The following is an 18,391-nucleotide window of genomic DNA, read 5'->3' as shown; positions in this document are numbered from 1 at the left end:
ATCGTTACAAGAAAGTTGGCCTAACGACGATTGTCAAGCAATCCTTTCCCTCCCCCTCCCCTCCCCCCCTTGTCAAGTCAACTGTGTGCCAAGTAGCCCTTTAGTCTGCAGACTACTTAACCCTAGAGTGTGACAATTTAAACAAATACCTGTTTATCAGCACTTTCCTATGGTACTGTTCCCTTTATATCAATTTTATATTTAATATTTTGGCAGAATTTGTCACTTTCTACTCCGGTTAGTACTCCATGTAGTAAAGCTCTCCTGAACATACATTCCACCTAGCTCCCCGAAGTTTCCGAGAAATTCACAAACGAATGCTTAGCGAAGCGTGAGGCAATAAATCAAACAGCGCGCTCTGACAAAAACAATATCAGTGATCGAGGTTTCGAGTAAAACACACATCGCCATGGACAGGAACGAGAAACCACGTGCTCGATGCTGTAACTTGATCTCATGGGCGATTCTAACGGCGGTAATTTTCGTTATACTGGTCACAGCTTTTATGTTCACTGTGGATCGCTTAGTAGCGATGCAGACAGCTAGAATACAAACACTCGAGACAGTGGCTAGCGACCTTGGAGCTCGTCTTCGCAAGTTGGAAGCTAGTTTCAAAGAGCAGAGATCTGACGAGGAGACTGTCATTAAAACGGATAGAAATGTGCAGACAAACACGAAGAATTCAAGAAATAAGGTTGGTTGTAAGATCGTTAGAAACTTTGCGAAACAATACTATCTTTCTTCTAATGAATTACTTCTGTAGTTCAAATTTATGCACATGTTTTAACTAAGATAAATGTAAAGTCGGTTAACTCATACATGTGCTGTTTTGCAGGTGTCCCCCGATTCCTCTCGAATGAGGGATAAGCGACAATTTGAAGGCCATCGTTTTCCAGGTGAAAGTACGTTGACATGAATTCTTCATGCTTCTTTCATTTTTAGACTAGAACAATCTAGGAAAGCTCTTTGTTTTTGCAGACTGATTCATCAAGTTCAACGCCATCCACGCAGTGGGAATTGATTATGAATAAATAGATATGGCCAAATTTTCTATGAATGAATATTACCAGAAACCGTTTACGTGCAGACCATGTACAAACGGTAAACTAAACCTTTCCGTGAGTGGAACCTTGACCAAGAGAGAGATTGTCACTACAACTTTAACGCAACACTTATTTAAAAGGGTTGGGAGAATGACGATAATGATAATCAAAAACCACCAGTAAATAAGCTGAGTCGTTTATCCCATGTTACTGTAAGACGTAAGAATGGAGAGTAAGTAAGAACTGATGTGTGAATCACAACGATGAAGTAAGTCGAGTGAACTTTGAACTCATCTTTGTACGGTTTGAACAACTTCCGCATATTTCTAAAGTAATGACTCCATTGTTCAACTCCGCGTGTTCCTTATTGAACTTGCTTCTTGGAACTGTTTGTAGACTCACTAGTCGTTGCTTTTGTTTTCAAAACAAGGAAACATCAAATAAGGAAGTCAATCACATACAGAACTGCTCATTTTTCACAACAAAAACAGAAATTCTGATCAGATTGTTAGTGAAAATATGCGTCACTACTTCTTAATGACTTCATTTTGGTGTCACAGTTCAGGAGATTCATTTCCCGCGCTTTTTGTGCTCGTTTCTGTTTGATGTGTGCACCTGTTTAATCGTTTACATAAACATGTAATATCAGTTAGCTAGTTTTATTCATATGAAATGAAAATAACTCCTGTGCAGTACAAGTTTCCTTGTACGAGTACCAAAAATTTGAAACAGGATAAACCAAAGTAGTTGTCCAGTGAGACTAGCTTTAATTATTCTTCACGTTTCTTCGCAGGTTTTAGATGCAGAAAGGGTAAGTCAGTAAGGGTTGTTTTTGAGTAATATTCTATGTTGTGTTCACATGCAAAATATCTAACAAAATACTCAGAGGTAATGCTTCCATCACTCTGATCAAGCTCTTTCAATTTTCCTTGCAGTTTGCCAAGGAAAGAAAGGTAAGGGAAGAAACATACGTTGGAAGTGGTTACCATGGTTGCCTCAAGGTTTTTCTATCAGGGCCCTTAAGTGACTGTCTACCAGTATTTTGGCCACGCGTTATGGCGAAATCATTGCGTGACAATTCAAGTCCCAAGGAGAACATATCTTTACCGAATTCGCTTCTTCCTTTTTACTTGTTGTAAATTTCAAAAGTGACATCGTGCATCCATTTTAAATTCTTTACTTTAGTTTGTCTTATTCTATGGCTATTTAGCATAAAACAACGAGGAACGATGGGATTGAAAATGTTTTTTTTTTTCCATATCAGGTGAAAAAGGTGACCCTGGTCCCTCAGGTGACCCAGGCCCACCGGGTCCTATGGGATCGCAAGGACCGAGCGGTAACACTGGACCGAGTGGTGCTGACGGAAAAACTGGTAAGGGCTGATGTCACAATTTGTCAAGACAGAACAAAAGTCGTATTTAATGACTCGTGGAACGTGAAAAAGATCGAGTGTTCCTGCAACTGACTGTTGTCTCGCAACAGAGCTACGACGCTCTTGTTCTTTGTGTTGCATGTATCGAAGGGAGTAAGAGGTCGAACTGTATCTAAGTAATTTAAGGCTTGAGTGATAAGTTTAGAGTAACAAAAAAATCAAGGCAGCCCGGGCACACTGAAGTTGGAATCGGATCAATTAACCGCGCGGAAACTAGAAACGACTGGAAGACTAAACGATACTTACATCACAGACCCAGCTACCTTTGAAGACTTTGATGTCGTGAAAATACTTCATATAGACAACATGGGTGTTATTAAGCAACGTATTGTACCCTGGTATTGTATTTACATATTTACTACCACAAAACATGTCAGTTACCTTTCAAGGAAGCTTTCCTCAGCCAGGATGAAGGGTACAGCATTGGTCATTAAAATAATCCTGTGATTCCCCGCTAAGATGATGACATGCTGAGTACCATAAAAAGACAAAATGCATCAAAATTCAAAATTCCCGTTTGATATAGAGGTAGTCGTATCACTCACTCGCACAAATTCACTCATGTACTAAAATGTTAATTACTTCAATTTACATATAAAACAGGAATAGGTATAGCCTTATACACTGCAAATTTTGCATAAACGAATCCACTTAGGATAACAGATAGCAGATGTTTCTTAAAACTACATTAAACGTCGCAACATTGGCAATGAGTGGCTTGCTTTCGCTTCCTTTAGTGCACTAAGGTCCCAAGACTAGGGAGCTTATAATAAACGAGATGCGCAATTCAATCCACTCTTATTGTCTCCTTTTGATACCATCTTAATTCATAGGCAAAGCAGGGCCAATCGGTCCCCCAGGCCCAACCGGAAAGGACGGTGATCAGGGGACAAAAGGTGTCAGGGGAGACAAGGGTGAACAAGGAACGCAAGGATTCATGGGCCTTCAAGGACCTCGAGGCCAACCAGGTTTGGTCGATTTGAACAGTGTTTTCTAACAATCACAACTTCAGTCAACTTAAGAATATTTTGTGTCACGAAATGAACACCAGACAAGACACAAAATGTACCGCCTTTCACAGTGAAAAAAAACGTTGTCGGCTCAAACAGCAAAAAAAGTCTAATTCGTCGATTTTGATTGAAACGTGATCTACACGGATACTTTGACCCTTGCGTTTTCCTATTTCCCTGACATTCGGGATGTTGCTACTGCAGGGGCTACAAAGGAACACGAATCTTGACCTCAAAATTTCGCTGATTTTCCTCTTTTTCTTCTTCTCATAGGACCGCCCGGCCCACCTGGACTTCTAGTAAGTATCACGCTCAAGTAATCAGCATTTACTATCTCCCTTCAGCATAGACAGCATAGGTAAAAAAGATAACCAATGAACCATTTGATTCGAACATGATCATATCAGCAGACAGACCACGTGTTTAACACGTGATAAGAGAACAATAGGTATGCCGCAAAGCAATCATGATCTCTTGGTTCAACATAGAAGGAGACTGGGACTTGCTGTTGACCTCAGCTTAACACTCTTATTTCAGATAAACGAGAGCATCCACTTGGAAGGCAAAGGAAGGCACATAGAACAAAAATGTAAGTTCTCAACGATCAGTCTATTAATTCCTTTAACCCTTTAAGCTCCCTAACAGTGATCGGCATCAAATTTTTCCTTGTAATATCATTGCTTATGTAACCCCTGAGGTCATGAGAATCAGGGTATGATCACCCAAGATGAATGTTCTTGATATTTTAATAACTTCTCCCCAGTACTCTGATAAGAAAAGTGTGGAGACAACACAGGAGAATTTGTTCTTTGGTATTCGGGGTTACAGGGTTAAAACACTATTCAATCCAAGCAAGCAAGTCAGTACAAATACAGGTTATCAGAATAATATAATCATCAATAAGGATATTCTAGCAAATGCAGAAGTAACAACAAAAGAAATGAAAAGGAAAAAGCTCATTCTGTATCATGTTGCAGATCTGATTGGCTCAGTTTATTGTTTCCGTTTGTTGGATTAAGCGGTTTTCTCTGCTTCTTTTTCAGATGCGTTTCGCATAACCAACTGGAAAGTTAAGCACAAGGAAGGCAGCATCCAGTACCATGCCCGTACCGGTGCAGTAGAGGTTAAAAGAGCAGGGGTCTACTACATATACAGCCAAATCTTTTACTTTGATGGAACCACAGAGCAAATGGCCCACGATACTTACATCAACAACGACAGAGTCATGGTGAGCGAAGCAAGCGTGATTGGAGAATTTAAGAAGCTCAATACCAAGTACCATGGAGGCATATTTCGTCTTCAAATGAACGACACCATTTCTGTCCGCGCACGTTACACGAAGCACTTCAATATGGTACGCTGGGGGAGCTTCTTTGGAGCGTTTTTGCTACACCTTTAAGAGATTACAATACCAGGGCCTTACCCTTTCGGAGCAAGAATCTCCGAATTCAAAAGAGTGGACACTTCCGAAGGACCCTTTTGTAAAATATCCAAACGGAAAAGTAATAATAGAAAAGAACGACTCAACAGCTTTCATGAAAAAGAATCACACTCAAAGATTTCATCCACAGACGCGCAGTGTAATCCAACGCGTATCGAAATAATAAACATTACAACGGCTACTGCGTGATCGCGAATTGAACCGATAAGAGTATACCGTCACTTTTTGGATAATTCCGTTCTGTCATTCCCATTTTTTAATTCCTCTGAATTACTGTAATTTGAACAACTTTAACTGACTCGTGGTTAAGTTGGGATTTGGGTGTGAAACGGTGAAGCGGTGAGAGGAGTGGGATAAATGGCAGTTGACAGTTCAGTCGTGATTTGTGCCCATCTGTACTTTTCTACGATTTTGGTTGCTCTTGAGTTAAGGTCGACACAATTAGTTAAATGCATACTAAATGCCACTTGTGAGCCAAACTTTTGAATGCTTTAGTATCACCTGTAATATGATTTTATCGTTTGGCCATATTGGCCGTTATGAGTGGGTGGGATTAATTTTGCATGTTTGTAAAATAGTAATTTGGATTGCGTGCGATACCTGAAAATACCCTTACTCAAAGCTGTGTGGCAGTTAAAAGATACGTTTTGAATACCTGTAAGTTACAATCAGACCGTCTTCACTGATAAATGATTATTTTATGGTTTATTTAGCCAGGTGATTGGTTTAGAAAAAACGCCCTAAATCGGAACCTAGAATGATCATCACGATCAGACATTCCGGTACTTGTTATATAAAAGTGACTCTTGAATGCATATGCTTGTAACATGTTTATAAACACTTAAGCTATATTTCGTCCAGTTCATGTCAAATTCACTTACAGGTTAAACCGTTTAATACTGTAATGCTGGATATTTTAAACTTTGGCCATATTGGTCCGTGTTGTGAATTAACTTTTTGATCATTCTAAAATTTTTGCTTTTAACTAGCAAATGTACGAATTATACGTTTATTGTACTTACCTCTTGCATTGTGTTTTGGACGTAAATCTGTTTAATTCAACTTTGTTGTGCTGATGCAACGTACTATATATAGAGAGACCAGCCACCGATACGAATTGTTTCGTATGAATCAAACCTACAACTTGTCACGATTATCACGCACTGCTCGTAAATTTCGAAGGATTTTGAAACTATAAACTTGGCAGACAAAATTGTACTAACTCTCAATAAAGACTAAATAAACCTCTTTCCATGCGGATCTGTTTTCGTGTGAAATTAATAACTATAGATCCTCAGATTTCCCCCTTGGTTAAAAGAACTGGCAAATCTGTTTTCATTGGAAAAGTGTCCCTAGTACTAAATAATTCCTCAGTTCTGCTGCGGTAACAATTCATAAAAAACAGAAGAACGTTGTTACTCAGAAAGATACGACCACCAAGGGGTCGCACGAAATCCGCCCGTGCATACGGGTATTTAGATATATACGGGGGTGGGGAGGCAGATGGACAGAGGGCTTGAGATAAAACAACAACTGCAAGAGCTTTGATGCGGCGATAATGACAATGCAAGGTGGTCGGACATTTGGGTGGTCAAAGAAGATCATCACCCAAGTTACACTTTTATCTCGAAGCACCAACCAATAGCTAGCGGAAATATAGCATCAATATTTCAGTTCCGAGGCTATTAAGATGAATTGGAAACGGCTTTTCAACGAGAGTTGAACAATAATTCACGAAACCATCATTCTCCAGCGTAGCAACCTCAGTCAAGTTATCCATTTCCTTACAAAGCGGTAGCTTAAGTCGCACATCGCCTTTAAAATGGTCCATATAAACAGCAGTAATCCGCCGATCAATTTGAGCCATCAACATCCCCCCTCCCTCCCGGCATGGGAGTGGGGAATTTGCACCGGATTTTCGTTTTGGAGTAGCGAAATTTGTGTGTGGGTTTTGTCCTTGTTTTTGGGAGTTGAGGATTTTTTTTTTTCAAGGACATGATCTCGCCTTTGTGAGCGAATGACGAACTCAAAACGGATTCAAAATAGTTTTTGAAAATATCATCAATATATCACTATTTGCAAAGCATGAACTGTGATCGACTGAAGCTAAAGATTTGTCCTCGAGGAGAGGTCTTGGAGCATTTGAGCGCTTTTGGAACACCTAGTATGAAGTGACTAGTAGCTGCTTGAAGAAATTCATCAGGCTAGATAACTGAACAGTCGATTTAAATGTTCCCACAACATAGCCAGTCTTATGTTAACACAAGCATATTATGAATTGGGAAGCAAGTGAAATAGTTGAGCAGGAAAGCAACAAGTTTAAGCGATGGATTAAAGAAAGCATATGTATTAGATCGAAGACTCCTACTGATGAACAGGGACGAGGGAGCCTATCAGCTTTCTCCCATATGGACACAAGTGATCTCCACCCCCAAACCAGGGGGGGAGGGGGCGTCTACAAAGTGACTTTGCGCATTTATCGCAATAATTAACACCTTCAGAAGCCTATTTAAGGCTTCTGACACTTTTCATGCTTTTCAAGTTTTGATAAAGATGGCTGACAGTCATCGAAACTGTCAGCATTAATAAGACGTTAATAAAAGACTGGCTCTGTTGTAAGAACATTTAAATCGACTGACTAGTAGCTGGTTTTACAACTCCCCCCCCCCCCCCCCCCCATCACTCCCCTGTATAGTATAGTACGAGATATCGTAGGGTAACTTGATGACCATTTTTGCACCTAGGTGAAGAAAATTGAAGTTTAATTTTCCTATCAAAGGAAACAACAAAACAGCTGGCAGAGAACAGACTAGAACCACCGCAGACACCAGTTTCAATCGGACACTAACGAGCTTCTACTAAAAAGAGATGCAAAAAGCCATTTCCTTGGTCACAGAGCTCCTTCAAATAAAGAGGTACTCTTTACCACGATTCTAACATTACAATTTATATACCTAGCATGAATAGTAGGGCCTTTTGACCCCTAGCGTTCATTTTTCATGTTTCCTTTTTCGTTAATTGCCTCTCGGAAATACTTGATACACTGTTGATAAGTTTCGACTGAAACTGAAGCTCTCAGTTTATTTTCGCCTGATAGCGGCATTTAGACCGTTTCCCTAGCTTTTCCGTTTTCCTAATCTATCAACAACCGGAGATGTACTTGCAGGATGTTTAAAGATTTCAACTTTCTTTGCCTTGTCAATCAGACTGGCACATGCGCTTTAAAGGTTAAATTTTCCGAGAAAACTTCCTAAAGCTCAGTGAAGCGTAGACAATGAAACAGTTCTTCCTGACTGCCGCCGCGCTCGGACCAAAACAAAGCGAGAGTTCGGCGTTTAGAGTTTCCATGTAAAGCAATCCTGATATGACGACCCAACGCGAAAAAACACGTGGGCAGCGCTATGCCGCTAACTTCGGGATTGCGATAGCTGCATTGTACACCATACTCGCCACGATTATCATGGTGACTCTGTATCGTTTATCAGTTGCGCAGACAGCTAGAATAGAATCTCTGGAGACAGTCGCAAGCGAACTGGCAGCTCGTGTCCGCAAGTTGGAAAACAGTTTCACAGCTCAGAAAACTGATCAGAACTCTGTGGGTGGAACTAATCGCGTTTTGGAGGAAAAATCTAAGCGTCTGAAAACCAAGGTTAGCTGTTTTCACAGCGCAAGTTTTCATGAGTTTTCGCAAGTTCTGAGATAATTTCATATTCAATGTTATTATGAATTCATTTATTTGATGCATGCATAAGTAAGAAGAAGTTATCCAAGACAATTGATTTGTATTTTTCGCAGCTGGCTTTATCCGATCAGCCTGAAAGAAGCAAAAGACAGATGGAGGGGTATTGTCCGTGTCTTAAAGGTATCAAATCTACTGTTGACTCCATAAACACTACTCAATTGATGAAAGGGTTAAGGGGGCTCTGACGTGATGTAATTAGTCGCGATTTCAGTTTAATGAGAAGAATTTTGTTTTAATGCAAGAATACCGAAAATAAAAGTTTTGTAAGGTATTTTTAAGACCACCGAATTGATACTAAGCTATAAGAAAGGACGGATGATCAATATTGACGAACACAAACACTGTATCGCAATGCACCACGATCAACGAAGCTATTGTGTTCAAGATGCCCCCGGCCCCAGTCGAAACCGTAGTGACTGACCACTGGCCCGCTTCCAAAACTGAACAATTGAGCTGCAACAAAAACCCGTTGCACAAATAGTAAGTGGTCAGGTTGAGCAGAAAGGACGACAAACAACGCGTGTCCGAGACTTCGAGTAAAGCGCTGGATAGGAATAATTTTTCAAACAACGAAACTGAAACGTCTTCTTTGAATTTTGATCTGTTTACTTCCGTGTTTGATCCCTCTAGTCAAAAATTTTGTAAACCAAGGTATTTCCACAAACCGAAAAATGTAAATTTCCATAAATAACCACAGTATTCCGAGAATAAAAACACAATAAAACATCACCGTTTAGTTTATCTTTGCCAGGATTATGATATCATCGGAAAATGAGAATATTAGTTTCACTGGCGTGCTCGATTACGTTATTATCTTGTCTTCATAGATCGAGTTAGGTCACGATATTTTGGCTAGACTTAACTATATTCACTTAATAGTGTCTCTAACCTTTGAAAAACAAGAAAGTAATCACGCACTGACAAACGAAAAGCAAAAAGCAAAAACTTACATAATGTCAATTTTAGCACAACTATTTTCTCACAAAAATAACCCTACACTCCAATTCGGCCGTTGTCCGTGCTATATTTCATCTGAATAAACTGATTACTGATGATTTCTCGGAAGGTTGTCCACCTTCGTCCCTCCTTTCTTTCTTTATAGTAACCTCCTGCTAAAGTGTACACATTCTAGCGGCGTCACCGGATATTAGGTGTTCTACAGTTGAAGTGCAATGTATTTTTGGCCTGTGTTCTTTATTTCTTCTGTACCGCGTCGAGAATTAGTATAAACTGGGAAGTCCATATAAGAAAGTGTTGACTGAACCCTATTTCATTCGTTTTTCGTTTGACACTGATTAGAGGCACTATACTAACTTGTAAAACAGCACGACCTTGTACACATGTTTTTGGGTTCTCGGAAATTGTTGAATTGTTTTGAACAAACTAACATGCATGAAACCGAAATAGTCACCCCAGTTAATTCCGTCGGAAGTGGGTATCTAATCCGGAAATCAATACAATTGATTGACAGTTGTCTAACACACAGACTGTGGAAATGATGTCTGGTTGAGTAAGCAAGACTTAGTAGACAGTTCCTTTGACCTACTACCAACATTTGAAACAGAAGAAAACTTCAATAAATGAGGTCGAGTTTTAATGCCAGCTGTCAAGACAAACGATTACATTACGACGCTCTAAGTATGTGATAAATACTAGGAGAGAAGACAAGCCATTACTCTCATGATGGATGACAGCCAGCCGGCATTGCGCCGATGTCAAAAAAGAACAAAAGGTGGAAGAAACGTCACGATATTTGCTTCAAAACAAAACAAAACAAAATAATGGATATACAAATTCAATCTAATTGTATTAATGAGTGACCTTGACGATGTTGAGGTCGAGTTAGCTTCAAAACAGCTTCATCACATATTTTAAAACAATCAATTGGTAATGTCGTCACAAGAGTAAGCGGGATTTTCTTTAGTAGCAGGAGTGGTGCATGCTAAGTTTTAACTCTAAAGGTCAAAAATTTAGCATAGAGATATCTTGAATATGTCTCATAAAGCGTCTATTTCATGTGATAAACACGCGTTAATGAAGTGATTGATGAATGACCCGTGTCATTGGAAAATACCTTGTGGACAGGACTCTTGGAATACGTTTTAAAACTTTAGATTTTAGCAGAGTAAAATTACCTGAACATCTTTTTAAGACCTAATGGGTAAAAAGGGAATGTATTACTTGAATTTCACTGACTTTGCTATTTTTTCCGGGTATTAAGCCCTCTGATCGACAGCAAGTCTTTTATTTCTTTGCAGGTCGGCGAGGAAAGAGAGGTAAAAGAGGTTAGTTTTTGTAATACTGGCGCCGCTCACGAAAAATGACAAGTAAAAACTGCAATAATGAATTTTGAAAAAAAAAACAGAAAGGAAATTTAGTACAATGGAAACAATATCACGCAATTATAAATCTTTTTTCTCTTTTTGCCATGATAATAAAGTTATAATAGCATAGAGCTCGGTGAACAGGAACAAAACACTTGCCTATTTCTGGAGCATTTGTCTCGTTTTTCTGAACGTCAACTCGGTATTATTACTCCCAACTAATACCACAGTGAGAGATTGTGCGTGCGAAACATTTGAGAACTAACTAAAAAGAGTTATGATTCTCAATCCGTCAAGAACATTAGAATGTATCAGTAACAGTAGCCAATCTGCAATCACAAATGGCACCTTTCCTTCAGGGCACAAGGGGGATCAAGGTCCTAAAGGTGACCAAGGCCCTACTGGTCCTGCGGGGCCCCCGGGACCACAGGGAACTACAGGGCCACCTGGTGAACAAGGACCGCCAGGTCAGTACCTCATGTAAGACTAAATGAAATGGAGTGGTACAGTTGAAATTTATCGGACCTTATCGAGGAGAGAAGAGGTAATTTAGCTTCACTTTGGAAGCGTCTTCGAGGCATTCAGTTCGCAAATGAGCGAAGAAGAGAAAGCAAACGCGGAAAAAATAAAAAGCATTTCAATTCCTCCACTTCCCGTAACTTTGCCTGCGAAAACGTTTCACAGAACTGAAAGGTTTCTAAATGAGAGTGGTGATTAATGTAAAGAGTGAACAACGAGAAACAGGCCCGTAGCAAGGCTAAAGCAACTGGAGGGGCCGAGCAAAAAATGGTTAAACAAAACTACTCTCCCTCCTCCCCCCCCCCCCCCCCCCCCTTCCCCTGACCGGTCACTCAAAAAACAGACCGATCAGGCAGTTTAAAATGCAACAAGGACAGCAAAAAAGCAGTAGGTTTAGTAAGTAAAACAATAAGTTTGCACCTGCATCACACTTTTTGGTACAGTTCTTTCCCGTTTCTTTTACGCAGACTACCACATGAAATTTCCTAATTTCACGTTTGAGGGAGGACCTAAAAAACGACTTTTAAATTTGGAATCGGGCAGTAAGAATCCAACTGCAGGATAATTTTTTTTTTCTCTGGCTTTTGAGAGGACATACTTGTCTGGCTTTTTATAATTACGTGTGAGCACTAAATTGTCATAACTAAGGGCATTTATATATATAATAATAATAATAATAATAACAATCTTTATACAGGGAGCCCACATCACGAAAGTGATATTCAGTGGGGCCCTGCGCATGTCAGTTTATTTCAACAGCTTTCACGGCTTGAAATTGGTTGATTTCGATCCATTTTGGTTCTTATTTCCGATTCACAAGGTACCGTAGGAGTGCCTTTGTTGTTGTTGTATATAAAAACAAACTGTTGGCGAAGGAAACTGACAGGTACCGTAGTAAACAAATTATTGACGGTTGTGAAAACGCACTTTCAGCATCAGAGTTCAAGACTGATTGATCAGTGCACATTTATTTGTTTCACTTTTATATTTTTTAGCACATTGTTTTTTAACTTCCAAAAATTTTGAGGGGGCTCAAGCCCCCCCTGCCCCTCCCCCTACTACGGGCCTGAGAAATGATGAGTTTATGGCTGCAATGTTTCTCAGAAAATGGCCGTGATAATAGTATAGTGAATAGCAATGAATGGTACCGTAGTTGTTGTTGCTGGTTTGCTAATCGAGGCTGCCAATTCCAATACGCGATGAAGTAAAAAAAAAATCCTAAACCGCCATTTAACCTTTTTCAAGAGATTCTGCTGTGAAGAGCAAGCGAGCAGTCTGACCAGAATATTTATATTAGGTTCGTTTCGGAATTCGTCCCACGGAATAGGTTCCATCTAAACTCGATTCAGATTCCTTTCCACAAGAGTCCCAAGCGAACGCGTACTGTCTCTTGCAAGCAAAGAACAGTAAGAGTATTATATAGCTGAATATTATATAGTTGACGACGTGGCTTACCCACAACTCGAGCTCCGAAAATGAGGGCGAATCGTGGAAAAAACCGCGAGCAAAGAGCCAGTCAGCCTCGACGAGGCAAGCTCCTCTTTCGTGCCGAGACATCCTCAGTACAGCTGAGAAGTGAAGCATTGGAAGTTAAGAAAGTTTATTGAAAACCAACTTACGTTTCTTAGATTTCGTAATCCAGTAGTTATTTCCCTGCTTTGGCACCATTCTGTAATTTACCTCCTGCAGGCTGAATCTAGAAAGAAAGCAAGATAAGATTTTAAGAAAATATTGAAGTAGACTTGATCATGAATGGCTATTCCTTTCGTTGTGTCAGTACAGCTCCCTCACTTGCACTTCTCGTTTAAACCCTTCAGTAGTGATCAGCATCTAATTTCTCCTTTCTATATCACTACTTGATCAAACGTTAAGGTTATGAGAATAATGGAAATGATCAACAAGGAATCAACATACTGATTTTTAAACAAATTCTCCTAACTAGTGCTATAAGAAATGTAGAGAAAACATAAAGGGAAAGTATCCATGTTGATATCAGGATTTAAAGAGTTAAGAACTTGCGTTTTGTTTGTTTGTTTTTTTCACCACACACGTTACAAACAAGCAAAATAAGAGTACAAAAAACATATATTAAAAAGAAAGAGGTGAGGAAGACTTAGGAGAAACCATAGGGCTTATAGAATAAGGCTTCCTCAATACAGTGTTGTTAGAAGACTGTGAGACGGTTGAAATACAATAACAGTTGAAACGAATGGACGGGAAACGATCAATAAACATTTGAGAAAAAAATAGCATGCAAGGTCAAAATTAGACATACAGATTTAGTAGTTGCTGTAGATATATTGTTTAAGGCTAGATTTAAAGGAGGAAAGAGAACTGGTATACGGTGGAAATGTAATTTGTAACCCATGGGCTCTCGATTTATTGGAACTAGTTTACTTAAGCAAATTTAAACAAATCTTACAGCTTATGGAATAGTTATTGTAGCTTTTAGCTTTTACATACGTTTGACAGTGAGCGTTCAGGTAACATAATTAAAATATTGGTGTTCAACAAAAAATATAACTATAATATATTCAGCATCACTTAACTAAAAAAACAAGGAATGATGTCCCAGAATTGAATAGTCATATTTGTTCTTGTTTGGTTCGTGTTCAGGTAAATCTGGACCAAAAGGTCAACAGGGCCTTAGGGGTGAGAATGGAGGTCCTGGGACACCAGGGGTCAAAGGAGACCCGGGTGCTCTAGGGACCAAAGGAGATATGGGCCTCCAAGGACCCAAAGGGGACACAGGTTAGCACCTTTGCTGTTTTATAATACAAAGTTCTTGTAGTAGCGGATGTTTCTCGGTTTTTCGAACAAGAAGTGATTTAGAAAAGCATTTAACTATAAAAAATGGCGATAAAATATTTCTTAAAATCATTTTAAGATTAAAAAAACTTTCCTAAAAAACGACGACGTTTCCACGTTAGCTAAACGTCATTAACAAGTCAAAATATGTTTGTTAGTTGCAGTCTATAAATACTAAAAAACAGCAATAGCTGATTAAAAGCTGTAACGTGGGAAAAAATTAATATTTTAAAGAAAACGTTTCGCACGTATGGAGTCCGTCTGGTTGTTTAAATTGCATGGGCTTGAGTTTTCGGTTTTTCATAAGAAAATTATGAACTACCTCAAAAGCTCAAAAATAAAGGCTGAAAGTCACGTTGCACTTGGCTCACATGCTGAGGCGTTGCAGACGGGTGAAGCTCAACTGGTTTTCTGTAGTATGAACGAACCAGTAGAATTGCCTCTCCCCACAGGATGAGAGTGTGAGATGCTAGTCCATCAGCATAGCCAGTAAGGGGATTGATAATACTCCTAATATCTTCATGTGTGAGAATGATTAAAAATACCGTGAATTTTTGTTGTTGTTGTTGTTGTCGTTGTTGAATTCAATAAAGCACGTGTAAATTAGTGTTAAATTTTGTTCTTTACTCAGGATCACCTGGCCCAGCTGGCCCCCCTGGAACATCGGTGAGTTATCATGATGACATCTTATTCCCATTAAATATTATCTCAATAAATCATTCCTGAACGGATATCTCTTTTAATTTTTATTTTTCAGATGAGTGAAAGCATCCATCTTGTTGGTGACGGACGTAGAATCCAATATCCAAGTAATAATTTTTTTTCAGAATGCTAGACCCCCACCAGTGAGGGTGGAATGATGTGTTTTTTTTGTCGGGGGAAGGGCAAACAATTAAGTAGTACTTGAAATTACGTAAATTCCAGCGATGTTATTTGCCGGCTACAAAATCACTTTTCACGACAAATTAAAAACTCAAATATCGCCTCACGAACATTACGGGGAGTACAGCTGTGTCATGTTCTATGCAAAAAAAGACAAATCATGGCTTACCGAGACTACCCTATAACCCTGTCACCAATAGCCTGCGAACGCGGGCGTATTTCCGGCTGTCGAGAGAAGCGACAGCCGGAAATACGTCTGTGTTCGCAGGCTATGGCACCTATGCCTTCCGCGATTTCAATGCTGTACTCTCCGCCAAATTTGCGTTCAGTTCGTTGCGTTCGACCCTAACCCCTCTGATTTTTTCCTCCCGTACCAAAACCAAAATTTCCGAATTTCAAGTCAGTCGGGATGAAGATAGCCTGCGAACGCAGACGTATTTCCAGCTGTCGCTTCTGAAGCGAGAGCCGGAAATACGTCCACGTTTGCAGGCTAGGATGAAGAGAGCCTGCCTAAAAACAGGCTACATATTCACTACACATTTTTATCAGAGACCTAGGCTTACCCACCAAGTAAAGGAGCACACGACTTGGAAACTAACAAATTATGCTTTCGTTGCCAGATTCCTTCCGCATAACGAGCTGGAACTTGAGGCACAGAGAAGGCAGTATCTTGTACCACGACATAACGGGATACATAGAGGTCAAGAAGACTGGGTACTACTTCATATACAGTCAAATGTATTACTACGATGGCACCGCTGCACAAATGGGTCATTATACCTACATCAATCATGATAAGGTTCTTGAGAGTATGGGGAGCGTTATTAGCTCCTCTAAGAAATACAACACCAAGTACCATGGCGGGGTTTTCTTGCTTCGAGAAAACGACACCATCTCGGTGCACATTCCATTCACCAAGAGTTACTACATGGATGAAGAGGGAAGCTTTTTCGGAGCATTTTTGCTCCATCGAATGTAATAACTTCGGAAGGTTTCACAGACGAAGAAGACGGTGATTTGTGCCCTCCTTTGAAGTCGCTATGGGCCATGATAATAAAAGGAAGCGTTCACGTTTTGTACAGTCAAAACGTACCAAATTAGTGTGATCCTAAAGATCCATCGGTAGCAGAGAACTTAAAACTTTTCTGGTATTTACAGACGTAAGGACCTCACTCGCTATCCTAGTCTCTTTCTGTTAGTGCCAAAAGCCTTACGGATGACTAAACTCAGACGTTTCCGGCTCTTATTTGGCCTGTGCTTTATTTATTAGGTAACTGAAGTTTTGACTGCACTTGATATCTAACTGTATAATCTTGTGGGTTATCCTTTGAAAGGCTGTAGAGTTGCGCTGTACATGCCGCTGTCCAGTTGGTCTGTGGTCTAGATGCTGCCTGATTTGTGCCTCTTGTCGGTTTCTCTTCATCTGATTGGCATTTGATTCATATCCATGCGCAGCCTGTGATATCAACAACGTGGACGATTTTTCTCATGTTCGAGCCTTAAATTGCAGTGAATTGAATCGAATAACATGTCGGCATCACAATCTTGTAAGCTTGTCAAACGATGCCTGGCACACCTAATTTTTCTGCCATCTCTGACCATGGATTTTTCAACATAGGCTGTATTTGTTTCCAAACAGTAGGTAGACGCACAGTCAAGAACTGGCAAGAGCAACACAGATCAGGCAGACTTCAGTACAGTCACGGGACCATTCAAATACAGACAGCTGGATTTTACTATGTGTATTCCCAGATGTATTACCATGACGGCTTGGCATACCAGATGACACATCAGTTGTATGTCAACTCGCGCATTTTGATGCAGAGTACATCTGCTGTTGTTAGCAAAGATAGAAAGTACAGCACCAATTATAACGGTTGCGTAGTTTTTTTGAACGCCACTGATCATATATCTGTACGAACTCCTTTTTCAAGAGTCTATTTAATGGAACCAACTTATAGCTATTTTGGTGCGTTTCTTCTTCACCCTGTAACAACTTAAACCTTTAAATTTCACGCCCAAAACGCCCAAGACCGACACCTGCCAGAAGTTACAGCACTACAGGAAAGTACTGCTCAGTAGCTTTCATTTGAATGGTCACACTTTAGGATTTCAACCATAGACTCAAAAGCTAGAACCACCCTGCACAGCGACAAAAACAGCATCAGATGAGAGTACTGCTCAGTAACTTTCATTTGAACTGGTCACAGTATAGCATTTAATCCACGGACTCAAAATTTAGAACCACCTTGTAAGGCATTATTAACAGGAAAGAGAAGCTATAATCATACAATGCGAACTAAAGTTTGATTTGTGTGTTAACCTTAACATCGAAAAAATATTCGCGTCAGCAGTATTGCTTCTTCACGTGACCGAACTCTGTAAATTGTTGCATGAAATTTAGAAAGGGAAGAAGCGTTTCCTGAACTCGAGGCTTGCAAAGGGCCTTTTTCATAGAAAAAGAGCAGCCATGTACTTGTTCATGTACTTGTTCAAGAAAAGACAGAATTTCTGTCGCAAGCTTCCGAGTTATAGTTGGTTAAAAATCAAATTCCGTTTTTGTTATGGGTGATGATTTATTTGCTTGTTAGTTATTCTAACGTGATAATTTTGGAATCCAAAGATTATAATTTATGCTTATGCGTATCAGTATCATCCGATTTCCTCTTAGTCCTGTTTCAGAATTCCCCGAGACAGGACTAATTTCCTCTTACATGTAAATTTAAAAACGACATCCTCTGGTGTATGCATGTTGTAGTTCATAGTCAGTTGTAAGGGAAAGCAAAGTCCGTTTTCAGGAAAATGCTCTGCCCAGTCGATAGCTGGTATAGTCCAGAGACAGTCACCCTGTACAGTTGGTAATGGATGTAACGTATTCGTTGTTCTATGGTAAGCAGTTGCTTTGTTATATATTCAGTTAAGCTTATCTGAGAATATACTTTACAATAACGGTCACTATTTGTTTATAAAGTGTAGTAACTGGTTCTTTGCTGTATTAAAACATAATATAAATGTTATCTTTTGAATAACTCTGACTAGTAAAAACTGTACGAAATCAGGAGTAATGGGCTCCTGACGAAATCTATCATCCGCGCTATCATGGAACGAGTCGGAGAAAAAAAACGGAAAACGGAACATTCTAAGGGGACCTGCTACCGAGATATTCTTGAGGTCGAGGGAGGGGGTGGGT

The 18,391-nt window shown here is 39.8% G+C and overlaps 2 protein-coding genes and 1 long non-coding RNA gene across 5 annotated transcripts in view; 2 read left to right on the top strand and 1 right to left on the bottom strand.

Annotated features, from left to right (window-relative positions):
- LOC146449681 (uncharacterized) overlaps positions 1-18,391 on the bottom strand; it is a 48,864-nt gene that overhangs the window by 9,415 nt on the left and 21,058 nt on the right. The window contains exons 4-5 of the long non-coding RNA XR_014860602.1: positions 13,131-13,207; positions 2,857-2,945 (exon numbers count right to left, since the gene is read on the bottom strand). This is a non-coding gene — a long non-coding RNA (uncharacterized LOC146449681). The remainder of the gene's footprint in view (positions 1-2,856; positions 2,946-13,130; positions 13,208-18,391) is intronic.
- LOC146449686 (uncharacterized) lies at positions 122-6,186 on the top strand. Its single transcript, XM_085101369.1, has 9 exons — positions 122-694; positions 836-902; positions 1,837-1,854; positions 1,979-1,996; positions 2,308-2,415; positions 3,309-3,443; positions 3,759-3,784; positions 4,023-4,074; positions 4,529-6,186. The coding sequence occupies exons 1-9, from the start codon at positions 410-412 to the stop codon at positions 4,882-4,884; spliced, it is 1,065 nt and encodes a 354-aa protein (XP_084957495.1). The 5' UTR covers positions 122-409; the 3' UTR covers positions 4,885-6,186.
- LOC146449685 (uncharacterized) lies at positions 7,944-18,218 on the top strand. Of its 3 annotated transcripts, none has more exons than XM_085101368.1 (8): positions 7,944-8,575; positions 8,722-8,788; positions 10,927-10,944; positions 11,352-11,459; positions 14,128-14,262; positions 14,951-14,985; positions 15,077-15,128; positions 16,841-18,218. In XM_085101368.1, exons 1-8 carry the CDS (start codon positions 8,291-8,293, stop codon positions 17,200-17,202), a joined length of 1,062 nt encoding a protein of 353 aa, XP_084957494.1. In that variant the 5' UTR covers positions 7,944-8,290; the 3' UTR covers positions 17,203-18,218. The 3 variants fall into 3 exon arrangements, with proteins under 3 accessions (XP_084957494.1, XP_084957491.1, XP_084957492.1); XM_085101365.1 differs by having other exon boundaries at positions 7,947-8,575; positions 10,927-10,953; XM_085101366.1 differs by having other exon boundaries at positions 7,955-8,575; positions 10,927-10,953; positions 15,822-16,978.

Source organism: Pavona decussata, unplaced genomic scaffold (assembly GCF_977016875.1).
Source record: "Pavona decussata unplaced genomic scaffold, jaPavDecu1.1 SCAFFOLD_602, whole genome shotgun sequence".
NCBI classification, from domain to species: Eukaryota; Metazoa; Cnidaria; class Anthozoa; order Scleractinia; family Agariciidae; genus Pavona; species Pavona decussata.
Note: the sequence above shows the minus strand (reverse complement) of the source record. Positions and strands in the feature narration are given on the sequence as shown.